We start from the raw sequence: 22,702 nt of genomic DNA on the forward strand, positions 1-22,702 counted from the left end.
TGTATTTAAAATATGAACTCAACTGGTTGGACTTCATTGGTAAAGCGTTTTCGTTAAATCTAGAGGGCTTCTAAGAACATTTTGAACAATGGATGTAATTGCATATGTTCTACAAATATAATTCATCAACAAAAAGGTTAAATTGGTAAATGCCAATAATATATTTGCTATATACCTCTGGCTCCGCCACGTGTAACACACTTTGGATAAAAAATGTACCACATCATTACAGGGTCATTGTGTCGGACTCTGCCCTCCACATGAGTTCCGTCTGATTCAAAGTCGCCCCCCCCCCTCCCTCCCGCCTCCCGATACTACACGCTGAGATGCCTGTTTTTTTGTTGTTTAGATTATCCATTTTCATCGAACCAGCTGCAGAAAGAATGTACTTCATCATTACAGGGTCATTGTATCTGCAGTTTACTTCACGGGCTCGGTAAGATAAATGTTATTAACGAAAACAAAAGCGTGATTTTAAAAATCCTTCACAAACAGCAAAATAACGCCATAATAGAGCTATAAAGGAGTCAGTATTCCAAAACATTTCTGTTGGAAGAGCCCCATATCCACCATTACGGGCTGTGCGACTTCGGCGCCCGCATTGTCGAACTCTGCCCTGCACATGAGTTCCGTCTGTTGGAAGAGCCCCATATCCACCAGTACGGGCTGTGCGACTTCGGCGCCCGCATTGTCGGACTCTGCCCTCCACATTAGCTCCGTCTGATACAAAGTCGCCACCCCCACCCCACCCCGCCCCCACCCCCCACCCCACCTGTCACCTCTAAACATTAAACGCTGCGATACTAGGTCCTGTCAGGTTTGTTGTTAAAATTACCAGCATGACTTTCATGTCAGGTATTTAAATTTAACCAGATTAACTTGGCAGAAAGGTATGTTTTAAAGTGACAGTCCTCCTAGTCGGAGTTGTAAACCATATATTATCGTGATCATTAAAACATACCAGATTGACTTGGTACTGTAAGGTATGTAAACATTAAAACATAGCAGCGATACTGTCAGGTATGTAAACATTACTCTAACCAGCGATTTAACCAGGTGCTGAAAGGTATGTAAAGTGACAAACCTCCTATAGACTTGGTTGGAAGGTATATCAAACATTAAAACATACCAGTGATTACTTGGTCTGCAGGTATTCAAACACCAGCGATTGAGTGGTCATGGCAGGTATTCAAACATTAAAACACTGTACTCTAACTTCTTTTGGATTTGGTTCTGTCAGGTATGCAAAGATTAAACGATACCAGTGATTGATTTGGTTCTATAGGTATGTAAATATTGGTACCAGCGATTGACTTGGTTCTGTCAGGATCACATTAAAACATACCAGCGATTGACTTCAGGTCCGTGGAAAAAGTCGGTTCTGCTGCACATTAAAACATACCCGCGATTGACTTGGTTCTGTCATGTATGTAAACATTAAACATACCAGCGATTGACTTGGTCTGTCAGGTATGTAAACAGTAAAAACATAGCAGAGATTGACTTGGTTCTGTCAGGTATGTAAACATTAAAATACATACCAGCGATTGACTTGGTCTGTCAGGTATGTAAACATTAAAACATACCAGCGATTGACTTGGTCCTGTCAGGTATGTAAACATTAAAACATACCAGCGATTGACTTGGTTCTGTCAGGTATGTAAACATTAAAACATACCAGCGATTGACTTGGTTCTGTCAGGTATTCAAACATTAAAACATACCAGTGATTGACTTGGTCTGTCAGGTATGTAAACATTAAAACATACCAGCGATTGACTTGGTTCTGTCAGGTATGTAAACATTAAAACATACCAGCGATTGACTTGGTCCTGTCAGGTATGTAAACATTAAAACATACCAGCGATTGACTTGGTCCTGTCAGGTATGTAAACATTAAAACATACCAGCGATTGACTTGGTCCTGTCAGGTATGTAAACAGTAAAAACATACCAGCGATTGACTTGGTCCTGTCAGGTATGTAAACATTAAAACATACCAGCGATTGACTTGGTCCTGTCAGGTATGTAAACATTAAAACATACCAGCGATTGACTTGGTCCTGTCAGGTATGTAAACATTAAAACATACCAGCGATTGACTTGGTCTGTCAGGTATGTAAACATTAAAACATACCAGCGATTGACTTGGTTCTGTCAGGTATGTAAACATTAAAACATACCAGCGATTGACTTGGTTCTGTCAGGTATGTAAACATTAAAACATACCAGCGATTGACTTGGTTCTGTCAGGTATGTAAACATTAAAACATACCAGCGATTGACTTGGTTCTGTCAGGTATGTAAACATTAAAACATACCAGCGATTGACTTGGTCCTGTCAGGTATGTAAACATTAAAACATACCAGCGATTGACTTGGTTCTGTCAGGTATGTAAACATTAAAACATACCAGCGATTGACTTGGTTCTGTCAGGTATGTAAACATTAAAACATACCAGCGATTGACTTGGTTCTGTCAGGTATGTAAACATTAAAACATACCAGCGATTGACTTGGTCCTGTCAGGTATGTAAACATTAAAACATACCAGCGATTGACTTGGTTCTGTCAGGTATGTAAACATTAAAACATACAGCAGCGATTGACTTGGTCTGTCAGGTATGTAAAACATTAAAACATAACGTCACGACTTCGTGGATTGACTTGGAATTTGAGGAGAAGTCGACATTGTGAAGCGTTGAGGTATGTCAAAAAACATTAAAACATACCAGCGATTGACTTGGATTCAAACTTACTGTCAGGTACAGCCCCCTCCCCCCTAATTTTTTTCTATAATAAATTAAAAAAAACTTTTTTTTTTTTTAAAACACACAAAAAACCAACAACCCCAAACCAAAACAAACCCAAACAAACAAACAAAAGCCTAGTAAATATTGTTTGGTTGTGTTCACCTGTAACACTATGTACACTACATATCGGAAACGTTACCAGTACTGACGATATCCAAACATAACTTGTCAGTACAAAGACAATGCGTAATAATTATAATAGTTTAATATATACAACTACAGATTATGCATTTATAAAGAGAGTCACACATGTTTTATAACATATGATTAATATACACAACTACAAATTATGTAATACTATAAACAACACAAGTTGTATACGACTATGTATGACAAACATTCACACTACTGATAATATCTTAGTTATGGAATGATAGTCGATACAAAAGATGTCCTAGTATGTATCCAAAGTTAAAGTAAATTTTGAACATCGATTTATTAATCATCGGCTTTTGGATGTCAAATAGTTTTCCATTACCCACCTACACAATGACCTGTCTCTACTATAAAATGCACGATTCAATAGCATTTCTTCCCTAACCAGTCCCACTATTAGAAGAAAGTGATCCTTTACATGCATGTTCCCACAGGTATGACAGCACATACCACACACTTTGATATACCAGTCGTGAGGCGCTGGTTGGTAGTGGGAAAACGATCAAAGAATGGGTCCACGACTGCTAAGCTAGATCCCACTCTTTATTACGGATCCCGACCCACATAAATACCAATGTGTGCAAGTCGAGAAATAGGCGCATGGTGTATTTACGGTTAGATATGAATATTCATTAAACTGTCAGCGGCTAGAGCGATCTGTACGTGAGGGGTTAGAGAGCCTGTCTGCGTATAATCCCAGACAAAAAGAAGAGCAGACAACCCTGGAGGTAAGTCTCGTAGTAATTCCGTAACCTCAGTCAAGAGTAGTCGACCCAGGTGTTTAATCTGGCGCACCGATTCAGTTACCACATCTCCCCCTTACCCTCTCCACACTTAAGTCCTCAAAAGGACCTCCCCCCTAAATAATCTGAAATATTAATAAAATAATAATTAATTAATTTTGGTATAATATTTCTATGGCCAAGGCCAACCTTTTCTGCCTAATCTTCATGGGCAATTAAAAATATAATAAAAAGTAAAATGAATTATTTTAAAAATTAATTTAGATAGCCCGTCTAAAATTAGCGTTAAAATTTATAAAGGGATATATTATATTTTTATTATGTTTATTATTGTTTAGACTACGCCATCCAAATTATACTTTCCCCTACTTGTCAAAATTATCCCCATAAATTACGTTCTGTCCGACGCCCGGCCCCGGCCATTCCAGAGACGGGGCATGGGATGGACGTGCCTGAACCTCTTTTGGATATAGGCACGTTAATAAAGTTAAAGAAAGACAGTTACCACAGTCAAGGTCAGATAACACCAGGAAATAACCCTCGTACTAACTCCGTAACCTCACTCAAGGGTGGGGCGGGACGTAGCCCAGTGGTAAAGTACCCGCCTGATGTTACCACAGTGAAGGTTAGATAACACCAGGAAATAATCCTCGTACTAACTCCGTAACCTCACTCAAGGGTGGGGCGGGACGTAGCCCAGTGGTAAAGTGCCCGCCTGATGTTACCACAGTCAAGGTTAGATAACACCAGGAAATAACCCTCGTACTAACTCCGTAACCTCACTCAAGGGTGGGGCGGGACGTAGTCCAGTGATAAAGTACCCGCTTGATACGTGGACGGTCTAAGATCGATCCTCGTCAGTGAGCCCATTAGGCTATTTCTCATTCCATCCAGGGCACCACGACTGGTATATCAAAGGCCTTGTTATGTGCTATCCAGTCTGTGAGATGGTGCACATAAAAGGTCCCTTGGACTATGTGTCAACATGACCAAATGTTTGACAACCAATACCCAATGATTAATAAATCCATGTGCTCTAGTGGTGTCGTTAAACAACAACAAATAAATTAATTTAATCCAAGGGTAGTCGACGCAGGAGTTTACTCTCTGGCACTGAAAGAGTTATCACAACCAAGAGCAGATAATCCAGGTGCTTATGCTATTTACTAATTCACCCTGTTCAAGAACAACGAATGGTCGTTCAATACATGCACTCCAATACGTTATATCAGCATTATAGTAGAACATTGAATGGTCGTTCTAAGCATACACTCCAATACGTTATATCAGCGCTATAGTAGAACACTGAATGGTCGTTCTATGCATACACTCCAATACGTTATATCAGCACTATAGTAGAACACTGAATGGTCGTTCTATACATGCACTCCAATACGTTATATCAGCACTATAGTAGAACACTGAATGGTCGTTCTATACATGCACTCCAATACGTTATATCAGCACTATAGTAGAACACTGAATGGTCGTTCTATACGTGCACTCCAATACGTTATATCAGCACTATAGTAGAACACTGAATGGTCGTTCTATACGTGCACTCCAATACGTTATATCAGCACTATAGTAGAACACTGAATGGTCGTTCTATACGTGCACTCCAATACGTTATATCAGCACTATAGTAGAACACTGAATGGTCGTTCTATACGTGCACTCCAATACGTCATATCAGCACTATAGTAGAACACTGAATGGTCGTTCTATACGTGCACTCCAATACGTCATATCAGCTCTATAGTAGAACACTGAATGGTCGTTCTATGCGTGCACTCCAATACGTCATATCAGCTCTATAGTAGAACACTGAATGGTCGTTCTATGCGTGCACTCCAATACGTCATATCAGCTCTATAGTAGAACACTGAATGGTCGTTCTATGCATACACTCCAATACGTCATATCAGCACTATAGTAGAACACTGAATGGTCGTTCTATACATGCACACTATAGTAGAACACTGAATGGGCGGTCTATACATGCACTCCAATACGTTACATCAGCTCTATAGTAGAACAATGAATGGTCGTTCTATACATGCACTCCAATACGTTATATCAGCACTATAGTAGAACACTGAATGGGCGTTCTATACATGCACTCCAATACGTTATATCAGCACTATAGTAGAACACTGAATGGGCGTTCTATACATGCACTCCAATACGTTATATCAGCTCTATAGTAGAACAATGAATGGTCGTTCTATACATGCACTCCAATACGTTATATCAGCACTATAGTAGAACACTGAATGGTCGTTCTATACATGCACTCCAATACGTGATATCAGCGCTATACTAGAACAATGAATGGTCGTTCTATACATGCACTCCAATACGTTATATCAGCATTATAGTAGAACACTGAATGGTCGTTCTATACATGCACTCCAATACGTGATATCAGCGCTATACTAGAACACTGAATGGTCGTTCTATACATGCACTCCAATACGTTATATCAGCACTATAGTAGAACACTGAATGGTCGTTCTATACATGCACTCCAATACGTTATATCAGCACTATAGTAGAACACTGAATGGTCGTTCTATACATGCACTCCAATACGTGATATCAGCACTATAGTTGAACACTGAATGGTCGTTCTATACATGCACTCCAATACGTGATATCAGCACTATAGTTGAACACTGAATGGTCGTTCTATACATGCACTCCAATACGTTATATCAGCACTATAGTAGAACACTGAATGGTTATTCTATACATACACTCCAATACGTTATATCAGCACTATAGTAGAACAATGAATGGTCGTTCTATACATGTACTCCAATACGTTATATTAGCACTATAGTAGAACACTAAATGGTCGTTCTATACATACACTCCAATACGTGATATCAGCACTATAGTAGAACACTGAATGGTCGTTCTATACATACACTCTAATACGTTATATTAGCACTATAGTAGAACACTGAATGGTCGTTCTATACATGTACTCCAATACGTTATATTAGCACTATAGTAGAACACTGAATGGTCGTTCTATACATACACTCCAATACGTGATATCAGCACTATAGTAGAACACTGAATGGTCGTTCTATACATGCACTCCAATACGTTATATCAGCACTATAGTAGTCGATACGTTCACCATCAGAATCTTTACATCATCAACTTTCACATCACACATCTTTGTTTGACACCCAGTAGCCGATGTGAATGTTTGTGCTGGGGAATCATTAAACATTCACTCATTCATTATTTACCATCATCACCGTCGTCATCATCATCATAATCATCATCATCATCATCATCATCACCATCATTACCATCATCAACAAGATCATCACCATCATAATCATCGTTATTATTAACTGTTACATCAAAGAGAAGAACAAAAAAATATAAAACAAAGATAATTCAGACGAATGAATGTTTAGCAATCCCATCATGGGACAACGTACGGACAACCTCGCCTACCTTATCACCAACAAATAATAAACTAAAGAAAACAAATGAAAATAAACACACACACACACAACACGGAGAAAGAGAGAGAGAGAGAGAGAGAGAGAGAGAGAGAGAGAGAGAGAGAGAGAGAGAGAGAGAGAGAGAGAGAGAGAGAGAGAGAGAGAGAGACAGAGACAGAGAGAGAGACACACACAAAAAGACACAAGAAAAACAACAACAAAATAAACTATGATGGCGGCAAGATTTTTGACTTCCGCTATCGTCTGCAGATACACGCCTGCTGTGACGTCTGTTATCTTTAACCTTTATAATCGTCAAAACAAATCTGCAATTAACTAATCAGAAAGTGTTTTCATTAAGACGATTTTGTGTTGTGTTTCTCTAGTTATAAAAATAGTATTACGCAGACATATTTTATATACACATAACTATATCTTTTTACAAGAAAAAAAAAGTACTGTAATTTCCGAAGATTGTATTGACCCATGTTTAATATATATGTTAGTTATTAATGAGAGATCAGAGGGTGTAGGGGTCTTACACCTACCCAGTGAGTAGTTAATACTCGCTCTGGGTGTGAGCCGGTACTGGGCTGCGAACCCTGTACCTACCAGCCTAAAGTCCGATGGCTTAACCACGACACCACCGAGGCCAGTAAATGTACTTCATTTGTAAAGCTGTACTGCTTAACTAAGGGAGATAATTAGGGCTGTAGGAAGGAAGGAAATGTTTTATTTAACGACACTCAACACATTTTATTTACGGTTATATGGCGTCGGACATATGGTTGAGGACCACATATATATTGAGGGAGGAAACCCGCTGTCGTCACTTCATGGGCTACTCTTTTTGATTAACAGCAAGGAATCGTTTATATGCACCATCCCACAGACAGGATAACACATACCACGGCCTTTCATATACGAGTCGTGGTGCATTGGCTGGAGCGAGAAATAGCACAATGGGCCCACAGACGGGGATCGATCCCAAACCGACCGCGCATCAAGCAAGCGCTTTACCAGTGGGGTACGTACACACACACACACAGAGAGAGAGAGAGAGAGAGAGAGAGAGAGAGAGAGAGAGAGAGAGAGAGAGAGAGAGAGAGAGAGAGAGAGAGAGAGAGAGAGAGAGAGACGCACACACACACACACCCTAAAAACAAACAAAACGCACAACAAACAGCAACAACAAAATAAGCAAACATGGCGGCAAGCTTTCCGACTTCCGTATCGTCTCTGCAGACCCACGTCTGTTATCTTTAACCTTTATATGATTGTCAAAACAAATCTGCAATTAACTAATCAGAAGCACGAGTGTTTTCATTAGGACGAGTTCGTGTTGTGTTTCTCTAGTTATAAAAGTAGTTTTACCCATATTATATATATATATATATATATATATGTGTGTGTGTGTGTGTGTGTGTGTGTGTGTGTGTGTGTGTTATTTGTAATAGCATTAAGTACAACAAAAAATAGTAAAGTTTGTTTTATTTAACGACGCCACTAGAGCACATTGATTTTTAGTCTTATCATCCGCTACTGGACGTCAAACATATGGTTATTCTTACACTGTTAGGTTTTTTAGAGGAAACCCGCTGTCGCCTCATAGGCCACTCTTTTTTTACGATAGGCAGCAAAGGATCTTTTATTTGCGCTTCCAACAGGCAGGATAGCACAAACCATGGCCTTTGCTGAACCAGTTATGGATCACTGGTCGGTGCAAGTGGCTTACACTTACCCACTGAGCCTTGCGGAGCACTCACTCAGGGTTTGGAGTCGGTATTTGGATTAAAAATCCCATGCCTCAACTGGGATCCGAACCAAGTACCTACCAGCCTGTAATCCGATGGCTTAACCACTGCGCCACCGAAGCCGGTCTAAGTACAACAAATGCTAATGCTAATCGGAAATGCCAATGATTTTTATATGCTGTTTCAGGATATAATCAGTTAATTTTAATTATGAGAAAATTTACTTAATTTTTTCATTTTAACTTATTTTCGTGCTTATATCCAATTACGGTTCAAACACGCTACCCTGGGCATACACTTCTGCTATCTGGACTGTTTGTCCAGGACAGTGGGCTAGTTGTTAGTGGTTAGTGAGAGAGAAGAGGGTGTAGTGGTCTTACACCTACCCACTGAGTCGTTAAAACTCGCTCTGGGTGGGAGCCGGTACCTGGCTGCGAACCCTGTACCTACCAGCCTTATGTCCGATGGTTTAGCAACGACACCACCGATGCCAGTAAATTTAATTCAGTTGTAAAGCTGATGGATTGATTAACAAAGGGAGATAATCAGGGCTGAACTAAACTGGAGAGTAACATCAGCAAGGCCGGATCCACCGACAGATCCATGGTGGACGATACACTCAGTTTGACCTGAAAATGATCACAACTGTACACACCAAACACGGGCATCAGCAGCTGTGATGTGTCGATGTTTGGCATGGAGTGAACCAGTGACATGGTGTTGATGTTCACCACGTGGAGGATGGAGTTCTCTGTGTCAGTGAGTAACCCCAGTGTGATGTTCAGACTCGTGTTTTGTTTAAACACTGCTACAGGAATGTGACACAGATACGTTCCACGTGATACAGCCTTCAGACACATACTGTTGTGAGTGGCACAGCTGTGTAGACCAACGCACCACGCGTGTATGTTCTTCGCAACCTGTCTCTCATCATCGCAATGCCTTTCTACACAGACACCAACTTGTGCTGCCACTTTATTTGTTTCAGCTTTTTCCAGCACCGTACAATCTACGTCCGTCTGCCAATACCAGCATCCGAGTCCTGACATAGGAATTCTGTCTGTAACTCCGCATAATATCTGTAGACTGTCTGGAGGATTAAATGGAGGTTTGGGTGAATATGTGTTGACCAGCAGACCGCTTGAAGTAATTTTACAATGTTTCCTGTTTCTCCTGCGGTCATCAAATTGAATGTTCAGTACTGCAAAAAGAGAACATATTAAAGTAAATAAAAACATTTAAAAATCAAACGAGAAAAAAAAGAAGACAGGAATTCTAAACTGATGTCATCACTGTATATATTTTGTGAAAATCTAGTTTAAAATGTATTAACCATATTACATTGATGTAAAACGCTAAACATTTAGCCATTTATGTAATACATAATTATGTTCACCATCGTATAATATACATGATAAATCAAATGTTTTTTGTTTGTTTCTTTTTGTTTCTGTTTGTTTTGTTGTTTTTTGGGTGGTGTTTAGTAGTTTGTTTTTTACTACTATTATCATTATGTTGAACAATTCGTCGGCGAATATTCAACAGTTTTACAATTCACATAAAATCACTTTTCATACTGTAGGGCCAGTGGAGTTTGATTGTGAAAACAATAACTTGATGTTATACTTCTCTAATTAGTCAGTTAATTCATTAATAATTTTTGCCATGGAGTAAATCGCTGGGTAAAGTTCTTAACGTTATGTGTAATGAACAGTCGAATTTACATCCGTTTGTGAGAGGAGTGAAGGTTTGTGTCGCAATTTACATATATACGCGACTTCGTGTTTGGATACAAAGATGACCTAAATAGGTGCCAACTTACGAACATAACGGAGGAATAAAACTGTAATTTCAACATTTAGTTTCAGGGATATTTTATCCTAGTATTTAATATGCGTTTATCTATAAACTGCTCTCTAGAGCTATCTTGCTATGGAATCGTCTACACAATTTATGTTTTGTAATGAAATTCACCTAAAAGATATTATCCATTAAATGCGTGCCTTTTCTTTACTCAACCATCATATTAGTTATGAAACAATCAATTACGACGCACCTATCAAGATAAGTATTGTATCGAGACCCACTCGTATCACTACACCCAGAAATAAAACTTTAAAATTATACCAAATGTATTCTCTTTCCTTTTGTTTTCTTTTTCTCCCTTATAAATATAACGACGTGGCGTTTTGCATGTAACGTTTGTAGCGGATGTCCGAAAACAGAGGGTCGAAGGAAGGAAATATATATATATTATTTAACGACGCAATGATGTGTCCTGATAAGTATTAATTGATAGCCTATAATTTTCTACTGACACTTTCAAAAGGACCCCCTCCTGTTTAGAGTAATATGAAACTTGTCCATATTAAGTAAATACTTTTGTCCCGAGTCTGATTTCAGGCCATGTCAAAGACCGAACGCGGGGTTGATGTACCCGAACCTTTCGTGGGATATGGGCATGTTAATAGAGTTCTCTCCCTCTGCTACCGCAAAGGGGTCAGTATTCTACGTGTAAAAGTGACCGGAGGTCGGTATAACACGCTAATCCGGCACCGTAAGTAACGTGTCGTTGGAATGGGAGAAACACAATTAAACTGAACACATTTAATCGTTTTCTTTACCTCAACCACACAACGTTCACACTGATGTCAAATATAAAAATGACAATTAATATTAAGCTGTCTATCACAGACAAACAAACAAATACACATTATAACATAACAAACAGGAAGAACGGTATTGTCTCTTCAATAACGGCCCGTAGGCATATTTCACAGACAGGCAGTCCAGGTAGCTGAGGTGTGTGCCCAGGACAATCGTAATTGAATATTAACATGAAAATACCTACACACGAGTAAACTAATATTTCAAAGTCTGGTTTCCATAAAATATGTGACAAACGCAGACTGACGTAGACGCGCTGTGACAGATGTGCAAAGTTGAACAAGTTTCAAATCCCCCGATCTGTCACCCATTGGGGGCAGAACATCTGCATCTGTGCTCCCAACAAATTTGTCTTTGGTCTGCCTCAGTCTGGTCGGTCGGCGATGTATTACAAGTTTTAACTACTGCTCTACCAGCATCGGTGTTGTAATGGTTAAGCCACCAAACTTGACACTGATAGGGAATTGGTTCGAGTCCCAATATATGCTCCAACCCAGAGCGAATTTTAACGAATTAGTGGGTAGGTGTAAGGCCTCTACACCGACTCCTTTCCACCTAACAACTCACCAATAACCACTGTCCTAGACATCCCAGGTACGTGAGATGTGTGCCATGAACAGCGTGCTTGAACATTAGTTGAATATAAGCAGGAAAAATAAGTATAAGCAAAAAACCCCAGCTGCACCATCAGGGAATAACATAATTATAGAACTGGTCATAATATACAGCTTAGCCACAAACTGTTAGAAAACAAAACTTGATTTGACTTAGCTTTCTTTTTACTTCAGAATTAAAACTTGTAAAGAAAATCATATTTTAATATTTAAAAAAAAATCGAATTACCATGAAAACGTATATACTAAATTGTGTTATGTTTTTATGGTTGTGGCTATCTAGAAATTAGTGTCCTCATTCTGTTAAGAAAATGCCACACAAAATGAAGCCACGCGGTGAAGTATAATGTCTTTTATACAAGTATCTGATACCAAACGAAATAAGCAACTTCGTTAAGATGCTGTAGAGGAAGGACCTATCACACATGCACACACCCCTGCGCGTGCTGTAACCTCACCGTGGTGCAGGGGTGTAACATTCTCTTTGAGAATGGCCAATACAGCACAAATGAAATTTTGAGTACAAGTCAGTATCTATCTGTGATATTTGTATGTTTGCACAGTTCTTTACACTGTTTTTATTTAAATCTAGAATTTTTGTGTTGATGTTGATCATCACCTTATTTGTTTGCATTACCATAGTGTGACACCCAATAGCCGATATATTTTTCGTGCTGGGGTGTCGTTAAACATTCATGCATTCATTCATTCATTCAGACACACACACACTCTCTCTCTCTCTCTCTCTCTCTCTCTCTCTCTCTCTCTCTCTCTCTCTCTCTCTCTCTCTCTCTCTCTCTCTCTTGTTTTCCAAGTCTTAACTGGATCCCAACTGCCGGGCATATCAAAAGCTATGGTATGAACTGCCATGTGTATGAGAAAGTGCATATACCTGTATTAGATTCCTTGCTGCTAATTGGAAAACACTATAGTGGGTTTTCTCTCAAGACTGTGTGTCAGAATGATCAAATGTTTGACACCCAGTAATCCAGGATCAACTGAACAGTGCTCTCTCGTGGAGTCGATAGACAAAATAACGATCAACAAATAATAGATTACTTACAGCATATTTCTCTGTATTCTTCTGGCCGACCATCAACTCCTATAAGTAGTTTTCTTACCAGATCTTCATCTAAAAGAAAAATAAACAAAGCAATTTATTAAAAAAAGTATACATCGTCACAATATCTAACCCATGCTGTGATTCTACACTGGAAAACGAAAATCGTTGTTATCATTTACACTGACACAAACACAGCTGTTATCTTTGTTGTAAACATCTATACAATAAAGGTAAAATATATCATATACAATTTCAATATATTTCGTTATTTATTTATTTATTCAGTTATTGTTATTTATATATATTTTGTTATTTAGTTATTTATTCAGTTATTTTCTTAAACACAGTGGAGAAACAACGCATACAAACGAACGCAATAATACAGTCTACATGTATGCAATTAATAACGAATGATATTTATTACATCAGATGGCTAATACTTACACACCATTCATCTGATCTCCTTAAAAGTAACAAGTAGTTAAACAATATTCACCATGGTGCTTGACGTCAAGTCTGTCATCAAATACGTGGTAGCTATTGATACTCATGGACGTTTTTTGACGACCCGAGATATCAGATTTGTACTGGAGACCACCAGCAATAGCAATAGAAGTCTTCAAGCTTCCTTCCACATTCTGACTGATTTCTACAGGAGATGGGATGACGACTTCCATCTCTGTTTTATGGTCATGATGTCTATTTTTCTTTGGAAGGAAAGTAACAGTGATGACATCAGATTCGTCTTCCGTCTTGGCTTTAGAATGCTCAATACACGGTCTGAACTGTGAGGTGTCGCACAAGAAGATGGTTTCAGTTATTGGTTCACACACGATCTCGCGTTTCTGAATTAGTTTATCAATCTGTTCAAAAATCGTCAGATTCGCGTTAATTTTCTTTATCTCCAGTTCAGGTAGTTCCGGCGTTTTCACCAGATTCTTCGTTTCGTTTTCAAGAACCTGGCATATTTCAATGAATTCAACTTGTCGAGCGAACTGCAAAGCCTGTTGGCAATGCAGAATATGCTCGGCCTTCACACCTTCAAACCGTGCAATCAATTCAATCTGCTCGCTCCTCTGATCTTTTTGTTTGGCTGCCTTTGAAATAACATCTTCTTTTAGCTGTGTTGCTATTTCCTTAACTTTGGCAATGATTTTGTTACTTGATTCGTCAATGTCGCTCAAAAGATTCTGTTCTGTCGCAGCAAGTGTTTGGACATCTCCTGTTAATCTTTCTGAATATATTCTTAGTTTTTCTTCTGATGTCTGTAAATCTTTCAAACCAGTTCTGATTAATTCTTTTTTCTCGTTATAAACATCTTTCAGATTACAAATCTCGTGGTCTCTATGGGAGACAAGGGCACAGTTTGGACACACGGTAGTTGAGCAATCCTTGCAGAAAATCTCCAACTTGAAATTCTCGTGATTTGTACACATCTCTTTCTGCTGAAAATACTCATCTTGAGCCATGTTCACCAGTTCTGTTATAAGAACCGTCTTGTGGTGTTTTGATATTGTGAATTTGTTGTGGCAGGATGTACATGCGTCACACATGTACTCCTGGCAGTCGATACAGCGAGATGTTGCTGTGGATTCATTGGGGCAGTCGTGACAGTTTATCTCGACTGTTCTGTTTTTCAACGCAATATATTCAACTAAATTACTGAGTACCTTGTTTTGTTGAAATGTCGCCTCGATAGAATTCTGAACAGCCCACATCCGTCGACAGTTCGGACACGTCACTCCTTGTGAGTTTTCCCAGAGAGAAATGAGACACTGACAACAAAACGAGTGGTGACACGGGAGAATGCGCGGACATTTCTCTCCATCGTTGAAATATTCCAGGCAAATCTCACAGGTCACGAACTCGTCTCTTATTTCGAGAATTGGGACAAATGAGCTCTCAGCCATCATGGAACGAATCTTTCAACACCCAGCTTCAACTTTGTGTTTGTGATTGCAAGTCATCCCAACGTTTGTTACTTGATTCCAACTTTTCATTCAAAACCTACAATTTTAAGAAGAAATATTCAACAACTAATGTTTTCATATATTTATATATGAATCAATATTAAGGAGAACGCAATAACCACATAGACACATACGCACACGCACACACATACGCGGACACACAGTGACACCCACCCACACAGAGACAAACACAAACACACACGCACATGCACATATACTCACCATGATACCCATGAATACACAATCGCACGCATATACAAGGACACGCAATTCTAAAATTTGAATAATAAAACAGCTATCCGCGATCAAGACTCATCAGGGTTCATACACTTCCAATATTTTATATTTCCAGAACGTTTAAGCCCTATTTTGGAGCCATTTTCAGGACGTTCTTTTACCTTTATCCATGACTGAATATATTACCTGGAAAGGAATGTTTGTTTAACGACACTCCAGTACATTGTTTATTTTGTGGTTGACATGTCTCAAAGCAAAGCTACACATAATCTAGATATATCACTTGTATACCGAAGTTGTAAAATACATAAATGAAACATTGCGGTGAGCAGGTTTTTGTTTACGGTGTGTGTTCGGGTTTGAATGCGTGTATGTCTCAATTGTGGATTCTGCAGCAAAACACTTCATAGCCATAATACATATCTAACCAAATTGTGGATATTTTTACCGCATTACTTTTGCTTTGATCAAAATTCAGTTATATAGACTGTGAATAAGCTTGCACCAAAGTCGAGGCAATAAACATTGTGCCCAAAACATGTATGCCCACAGCAAGCAAGCACACATTGAGTATAAACCAGTTAACCACAAAACATTTTACCTCAAAACCACCGAAGTGTTAAATTGCAATTAGATTGAAATAACATTCCGTGATTTTCCACGATGCGTGTGAACTCTGCTCATGTATCTCTGAGCGAATAGGCATTTGGTAAAATAGTGGTTGATTACACGAATCTCTATCTAGCGCCTCGCCTATAGGAGGATAGCCACTCTTTACTAAATCAAATCTAGTACAAGACAGAGGTCAATGGGATAAATACAGCTGTGATGACACATACTCATGAATCATTGTCAAAACAATGATGTTATCAGGTGTTCGCGAAAGGTGGACATATCCTGCCCAACCGGTGGCACCCGACATTATTCCTGCCATCACAGCTGCCAGGTCAGTCAAGAGTGTTATATAGGAGATATCTGCTAAACGAGATAGCTGCTAAACGAGATGCCTGTTCAACGAGAAACCCGCTCAACGAGATACCTGCTCAACGAGATACTTGCTCAGCGTGATACCTGCTAGATGAGATACCTGCTCAACGAGATACTTGCTCAACGCGATACGTGCTCAACGCGATACGTGCTAGACGAGATGCCTGCTCAACGAGATACCAGCTAAACGAGACATCTGTTAAACGAGATACCCACTCAACAAGATACCTGATCAACGAGATACCTGCTCAACGAGACACCAGCTAAACGAGATGCCTGCTAAACGAGATATCTGCTAAACGAGATACCTGCTCAACGAGACACCAGCTAAAAGAGATACCTGCTAAACGAGATACCTGCTAAAAGAGATACCCGATCAATGAAATATCTGCTCAGTGAGATACCTGCTAAACGATATACCTGCTATGCAATATACCTGCTAAACGATATACCTTCTAAACGAGATACCAGCCAAACGAGATACCTGCTCAACGAAAGAAAGAAGTGTTTTATTTAACGACGCACTCAACACATTTTTATTTACGGTTATATGGCGTCAGACATATGGTTAAGGACCACACAGATTTTTAGAGGAAACCTGCTGTCGCCACATAGGCTACTCTTTTACGACAGGCAGCAAGGGATCTTTTATTTGCGCTTCCCACAGGCAGGATAGCACAAACCATGGCCTTTGTTGAACCAGTTATGGATCACTGGTCGGTGCAAGTGGTTTACACCTACCCATTGAGCCTTGCGGAGCACTCACTCAGGGTTTGGAGTCGGTATCTGGATTAAAAATTCCATGCCTCGACTGGGATCCGAACCCAGTACCTACCAGCCTGTAGACCGATGGCCTAACCACTACGCCACCGAGGCCGGTCCTGCTCAACGAGATGCCTACTCAACGATATACCTACTCAACGATATACCTGCTATACGAGATACCTGCTAAATGAGGTACTAGCTCAACGAGATACCAGCTCAACGAGATACATGCTCAGCGTGGTACCTGCTCAGCGAGGTACCTGCTCAACGATGTGCTCAGCGAGGTACCTGCTCAACGAGGTACCAGCTCAACGAGATACCCGCTCAATGAGATACCTGCTAAACGAGATACCCGCTCAACGAGATACCTGCTCAACGAGATACCTGCTCAACGAGATACCTGCTCAACGAGATACCTGTACCTGCTAAACGAGATACATGTACCTGCTAAACGAGATAACTGCTAAACGAGATACCTGCTCAACGAGATACCTGCTCAACGAGATACATGTACCTGCTAAACGAGATAACTGCTAAACGAGATATCTGCTCAACGAAATACATGTACCTGCTAAACGAGATACCTGCTCACGAGATACCTGCTCAACGAGATACCTGCTAAACGAGATAACTGCTAAACGAGATACACGTACCTGCTAAACGAGATAACTGCTAAACGAGATACATGTACCTGCTAAACGAGATAACTGCTAAATGAGATACCTGCTAAACGAGATAACTGTTAAACGAGATACATGTACCTGCTAAACGAGATAACTGTTAAACGAGACAACTGCTAAACGAGATACATGTACCTGCTAAACGAGATAACTGCTAAGCGAGATACATGTACCTGCTAAACGAGATAACTGCTAAGCGAGATACATGTACCTGCTAAACGAGATAACTGCTAAACAAAATACATGCTAAACGAGATAATTACTAAACGAGATACATATACCTGCTAAACGAGATAACTGCTAAACGAGATACATGCTAAACGAGATAATTACTAAACGAGATACATGTACATGCTAAACGAGATAACTGCTAAACGAGATACATGTACCTGCTAAACGAGATACCTTCTCACGAGATACCTGCTCAACGAGATACCTGCTCAACGAGATACCTGCTCAACGGGATACCTGCTAAAAGAGATAACTGCTAAACGAGATACATGTACCTGCTAAACGAGATACCTGCTAAACGAGATAACTGCTAAACGAGATACACGTACCTGCTAAACGAGATAACTGTTAAACGAGATACATGTACCTGCTAAACGAGATAACTGTTAAACGAGACAACTGCTAAACGAGATACATGTACCTGCCAAACGAGATAACTGCTAAGCGAGATACATGTACCTGCTAAACGAGATAAATGCTAAGCGAGATACATGTACCTGCTAAACGAGATAACTGCTAAACAAAATACATGCTAAACGAGATAATTACTAAACGAGATACATGTACCTGCTAAACGAGATAACTGCTAAACGAGATACATGCTAAACGAGATAATTACTAAACGAGATACATGTACATGCTAAACGAGATAACTGCTAAACGAGATACATGTACCTGCTAAACGAGATAACTGCTAAACGAGATACATGTATCTGCTAATCGAGATAACTGCTAAACGATATACATGTACCTGCTAAACGAGATAACTGCTAAACGAGATACCTGCTAAACGAGATACATGTACCTGCTAAACGAGATAACTGCTAAACGAGATACCTGCTCAACGAGATACCTGCTAAATGCGATACCTACTTTCAATCGATGTTATTGGAGTATACGTCAGAATATTGTTGACTGTTAACAAGACACTAATATCAGAGTTCAAGTCAAGAATATACTCAATTAATAAATACGTCGATTTATTAGTATAATGAATATATTCGAATTTTGTTCCCAGGGATACAACTACACTGATACCAAACAAAGCATAACATCAAATTGTAATACTGTGCTGTTGATACCGACGAGTAACGGGACATGGAAATCGTTGGTCAGCTAAGCTTGTACCGCAATCGCCAGTGTTTACCGCACTCATGTTCAATAATCTATAATTCGGAATACAGATATATTCTACATATAATAACAACGTTAAAACATAATAGTAGTAGTAGTAGTAGTAGTAGTAGTATTAGTAGTAGTAGTAGTAGTAGTAGTAGTAGTAGTAGTAGTAGTATATATATTCTACATATAATAACAACGCTAAAAATACAAAAATAATAATAGTAGTAGTAGTAGCAGTAGTAGTAGTAGTAGTACTAGTAGTAGTAGTACTAGTAGTAGTAGTAGTAATTTATATATATTCTACATATAATAACAAAGCTAACGATACAATAATAATAACAATAATAATAATAATAATACTAGTAGTAGTAATAGTAGTAGTAGTAATAGTAGTAGTAGTAGTAGTAATAGTGGTGGTGGTGGTGATGGTGGTGGTGGTGGTAGTAGTAGTAGTAGTAGTAGTAGTAGTAGTAGTAGTAGTAGTAGTAGTAGTAGTAGTAGTAGTAGTAGTGTACTTTATATACATTGTTATTACATGCCTGTTTTAACACTATCACATTGAAACAAACCAAACATACAAGTAAAAAAATATTTTGAAATTGGTTACATTATTTCAAGTAGTACATTCATGGTGAGTGATATACTTTAACTTTACACCTGTACAATAACAATGATACCACTCGTCTTGGTGTTTACAAAAGTAGAACCTGCACACATCAAATATAGCTGTCTACCAATTTACTGTCTAGTTAGGTACTAGTAGTCCGTTCGGTTTCTCTCTAAAACATAGTTTATTCTCATTACACTCCAGCTATTCTCCGAAATACTCTGTTTTACTGATTATAACTTCCTTCGTCTATTCTCGGAAATATTCGCTATATTGTCAGTCATACACGTGTCTGTATATTAACTACTTAATTGATATTATTCCGCCGAAACCAGTAAGTCCCAGTTCAACCGGTCGGAAACTAATTTAAACTGCTATATTTTTGTATGTAAACTACTACATAAACTGTGATTACTTTATTAATATTTAAGTCCCAGTTCAACCGGTCGGAAACTAATTTAAACTGCTATATTTTTGTATGTAAACTACTACATAAAATGCTGTTATTTTCTAACATGTAATGTGGTGCGAGTATATAATAAATAGCGACAATCAACGTCGGACATACCACGTGAAACTCAGTGTGTTTTAAATGGCGCTATTCACTACACTGACCCAGATATTAATATACATAAAAGGCAGCCTGACCTGTAGTCTTGACAACAAGTAAACTGGGACACTGGAGTAACCTGATCTGACTTGTAGTCTTGACACCGAAAGTAGATGGTTATTTTCTATTGACTTGTTTACTACTGCCCGATGTACTGTTAGAAGGCACAAACAGTTAACATAGACATGCTAATTACAATAATGTACCACACTAGAAAATAAATAACTCAATATTCATTATTTCAATGATTTATTATGAATTATAACCGGATCAAATCATGTAATAGTGTACTAAATTGATACCTGCACAGATATTAAAGGTGCCCTCTCACAGTTGCATGTGACACATTTCGTAATTGTTACATTCATGTGCGATATATAACTACGGTACACTATAATAAATTACACAGTATTTGTATATGTATTACTCAACAATATCAGTATTGTAATGTGTTGTCACTGGGCGTAAACAATCGGGTACATAGAACTCCTTGGTTAGAAGTAGGAAACGGATACTACATTTTACGTTGCCTGGCAACAGCCGTGTAAATGTTTTAGCCACCCTCTCCAAGTTTGCATTTATGTTAGTATTGTGAACAATGCATAATTATTTACCTCCCTGCTACCTATAGTTTTTATTGATCTCCTCTTGACACCGGCCTCGGTGGCGTCGTGGTTTAGCCATCGAACATAAGGCTGGTAGGTACAGGGTTCGCAGCCCGGTACCGGCTCTCACCCAGAACCAGTTTTAACGACTCACTGGGTAGGTGTAAGGCCACTACACCCTCTTCTCTCACTAACCACCAACAATTAACAACTAGCCCACTGCCCTGGGCAGACAACCCAAATAGCGGATGTGTGTATGCCCAGGAAAGCGTGTTTGAACCTTAGTTGGGTATAAGCACAAAAATAAGTTGAAATGAAATTAATGACACGGCAGATCAGTAGTATATCAGTGAGTCGTGCGTTTGTCATCCCGGCAGTGTTCTAGCCAGCATTTTGATAGGGACGAGTGCTAGTTGCATTGTAGGGCTTTTTAAACGGGGATGTCGTATTTTTAAAGGCACATAATAATATTTGAGATCAAATTAAAATACCATACATGTACGTATAGATATGGAAGGACAAATTATTATTATTATTATTATTATTATTATTATTATTAAAGGGACATTCCCGAGTTTGGTGCAATGTTTTAAGATGTTATCGACTAATAAAATATTTCTACGATTAAACTTACATATTAAATATATTTTCTTGTTTAGAATATTAGTGGCTGTATATTAAACGTGTTTCTGATCGTTCTAATATTTGTACTAGGTTAATTTTCATTTTATTTCCTAAAACATATTTTTTCGTACGTACGAAATTATTTGAAGACAAAACCAAGTTTGGGCTTCTTACAAATATTAAGACGACCAGAAACACATTGAATATACAGACGCTGATATTCTAAACAAGAAAATATATTTAATATGTAAGTTTAATTGTAGAAATATTTTATTAGTCGGAAACATCTTACAGTGCAGCAAACTCGGGAATGTCCCTTTAATATTATTATTATCACCATTATCATCGTTAGATTGTTACCCATGCTTCGTTTTAATTTACTATCTAGAGTTGTATTTATATTTTCTCTCTCTTCATTTTTTAGGAATGGGGGGGGGGGGGGGGAAGGTAATCCAAGACCAGATTTATTATTCTTAAAGGGACATTCCTGAGTTTGCTGCATTGTAAGATGTTTCCAACTAATAAAATATTTCTACTATTAAACTTACATATTAAATATATTTTCTTCCTTAGAATATCAGAGTCTGTATATTCAATGTGTTTCTGGTCGTGTTAATATTTGTAAGATGCCCAAACTGGATTTCTTCTTCAAATAATTTCGTACGTACGAAAAAAATAATATTTTAGGAAATAAAATAAATTTAACCTAGTATAAATATTAAAACGATCAGAAACACATTTAATATACATCCACTAATATTTTAGGCAGATAAATATATTTGATATGTAATTACAATCGTCAAAAAATATCTGTTAGTCGATAACATCTTAAAAATTGCAGCAAACTCAGGAATGTCCCTTTAAATTTGGATTATTGGTGAAAACATGCACCCATAACCACAGGTATAACTGTTGTACCGATGCATAAAATATAAACTGTTATTATTTTAAGCCATCGTGTTGTACATAAGTAGTTAGACGAAT

The 22,702-nt window shown here is 38.6% G+C and overlaps 1 protein-coding gene across 1 annotated transcript in view; it reads right to left on the reverse strand.

The window, feature by feature from the left end:
* Window positions 1-8,938: 8,938 nt before the first annotated feature.
* LOC121377839 overlaps window positions 8,939-22,702 on the reverse strand; it is a 41,715-nt gene continuing 27,951 nt past the window's right edge. The window contains exons 6-8 of the mRNA XM_041505937.1: window positions 13,777-15,202; window positions 13,281-13,349; window positions 8,939-10,137 (exon numbers count right to left, since the gene is read on the reverse strand). Coding sequence (XP_041361871.1) covers window positions 9,482-10,137; window positions 13,281-13,349; window positions 13,777-15,202 — 2,151 coding nt within the window. The 3' untranslated portion in view covers window positions 8,939-9,481. The remainder of the gene's footprint in view (window positions 10,138-13,280; window positions 13,350-13,776; window positions 15,203-22,702) is intronic.

Source organism: Gigantopelta aegis, chromosome 7, assembly GCF_016097555.1.
Source record: "Gigantopelta aegis isolate Gae_Host chromosome 7, Gae_host_genome, whole genome shotgun sequence".
NCBI classification, from domain to species: domain Eukaryota; kingdom Metazoa; phylum Mollusca; class Gastropoda; order Neomphalida; family Peltospiridae; genus Gigantopelta; species Gigantopelta aegis.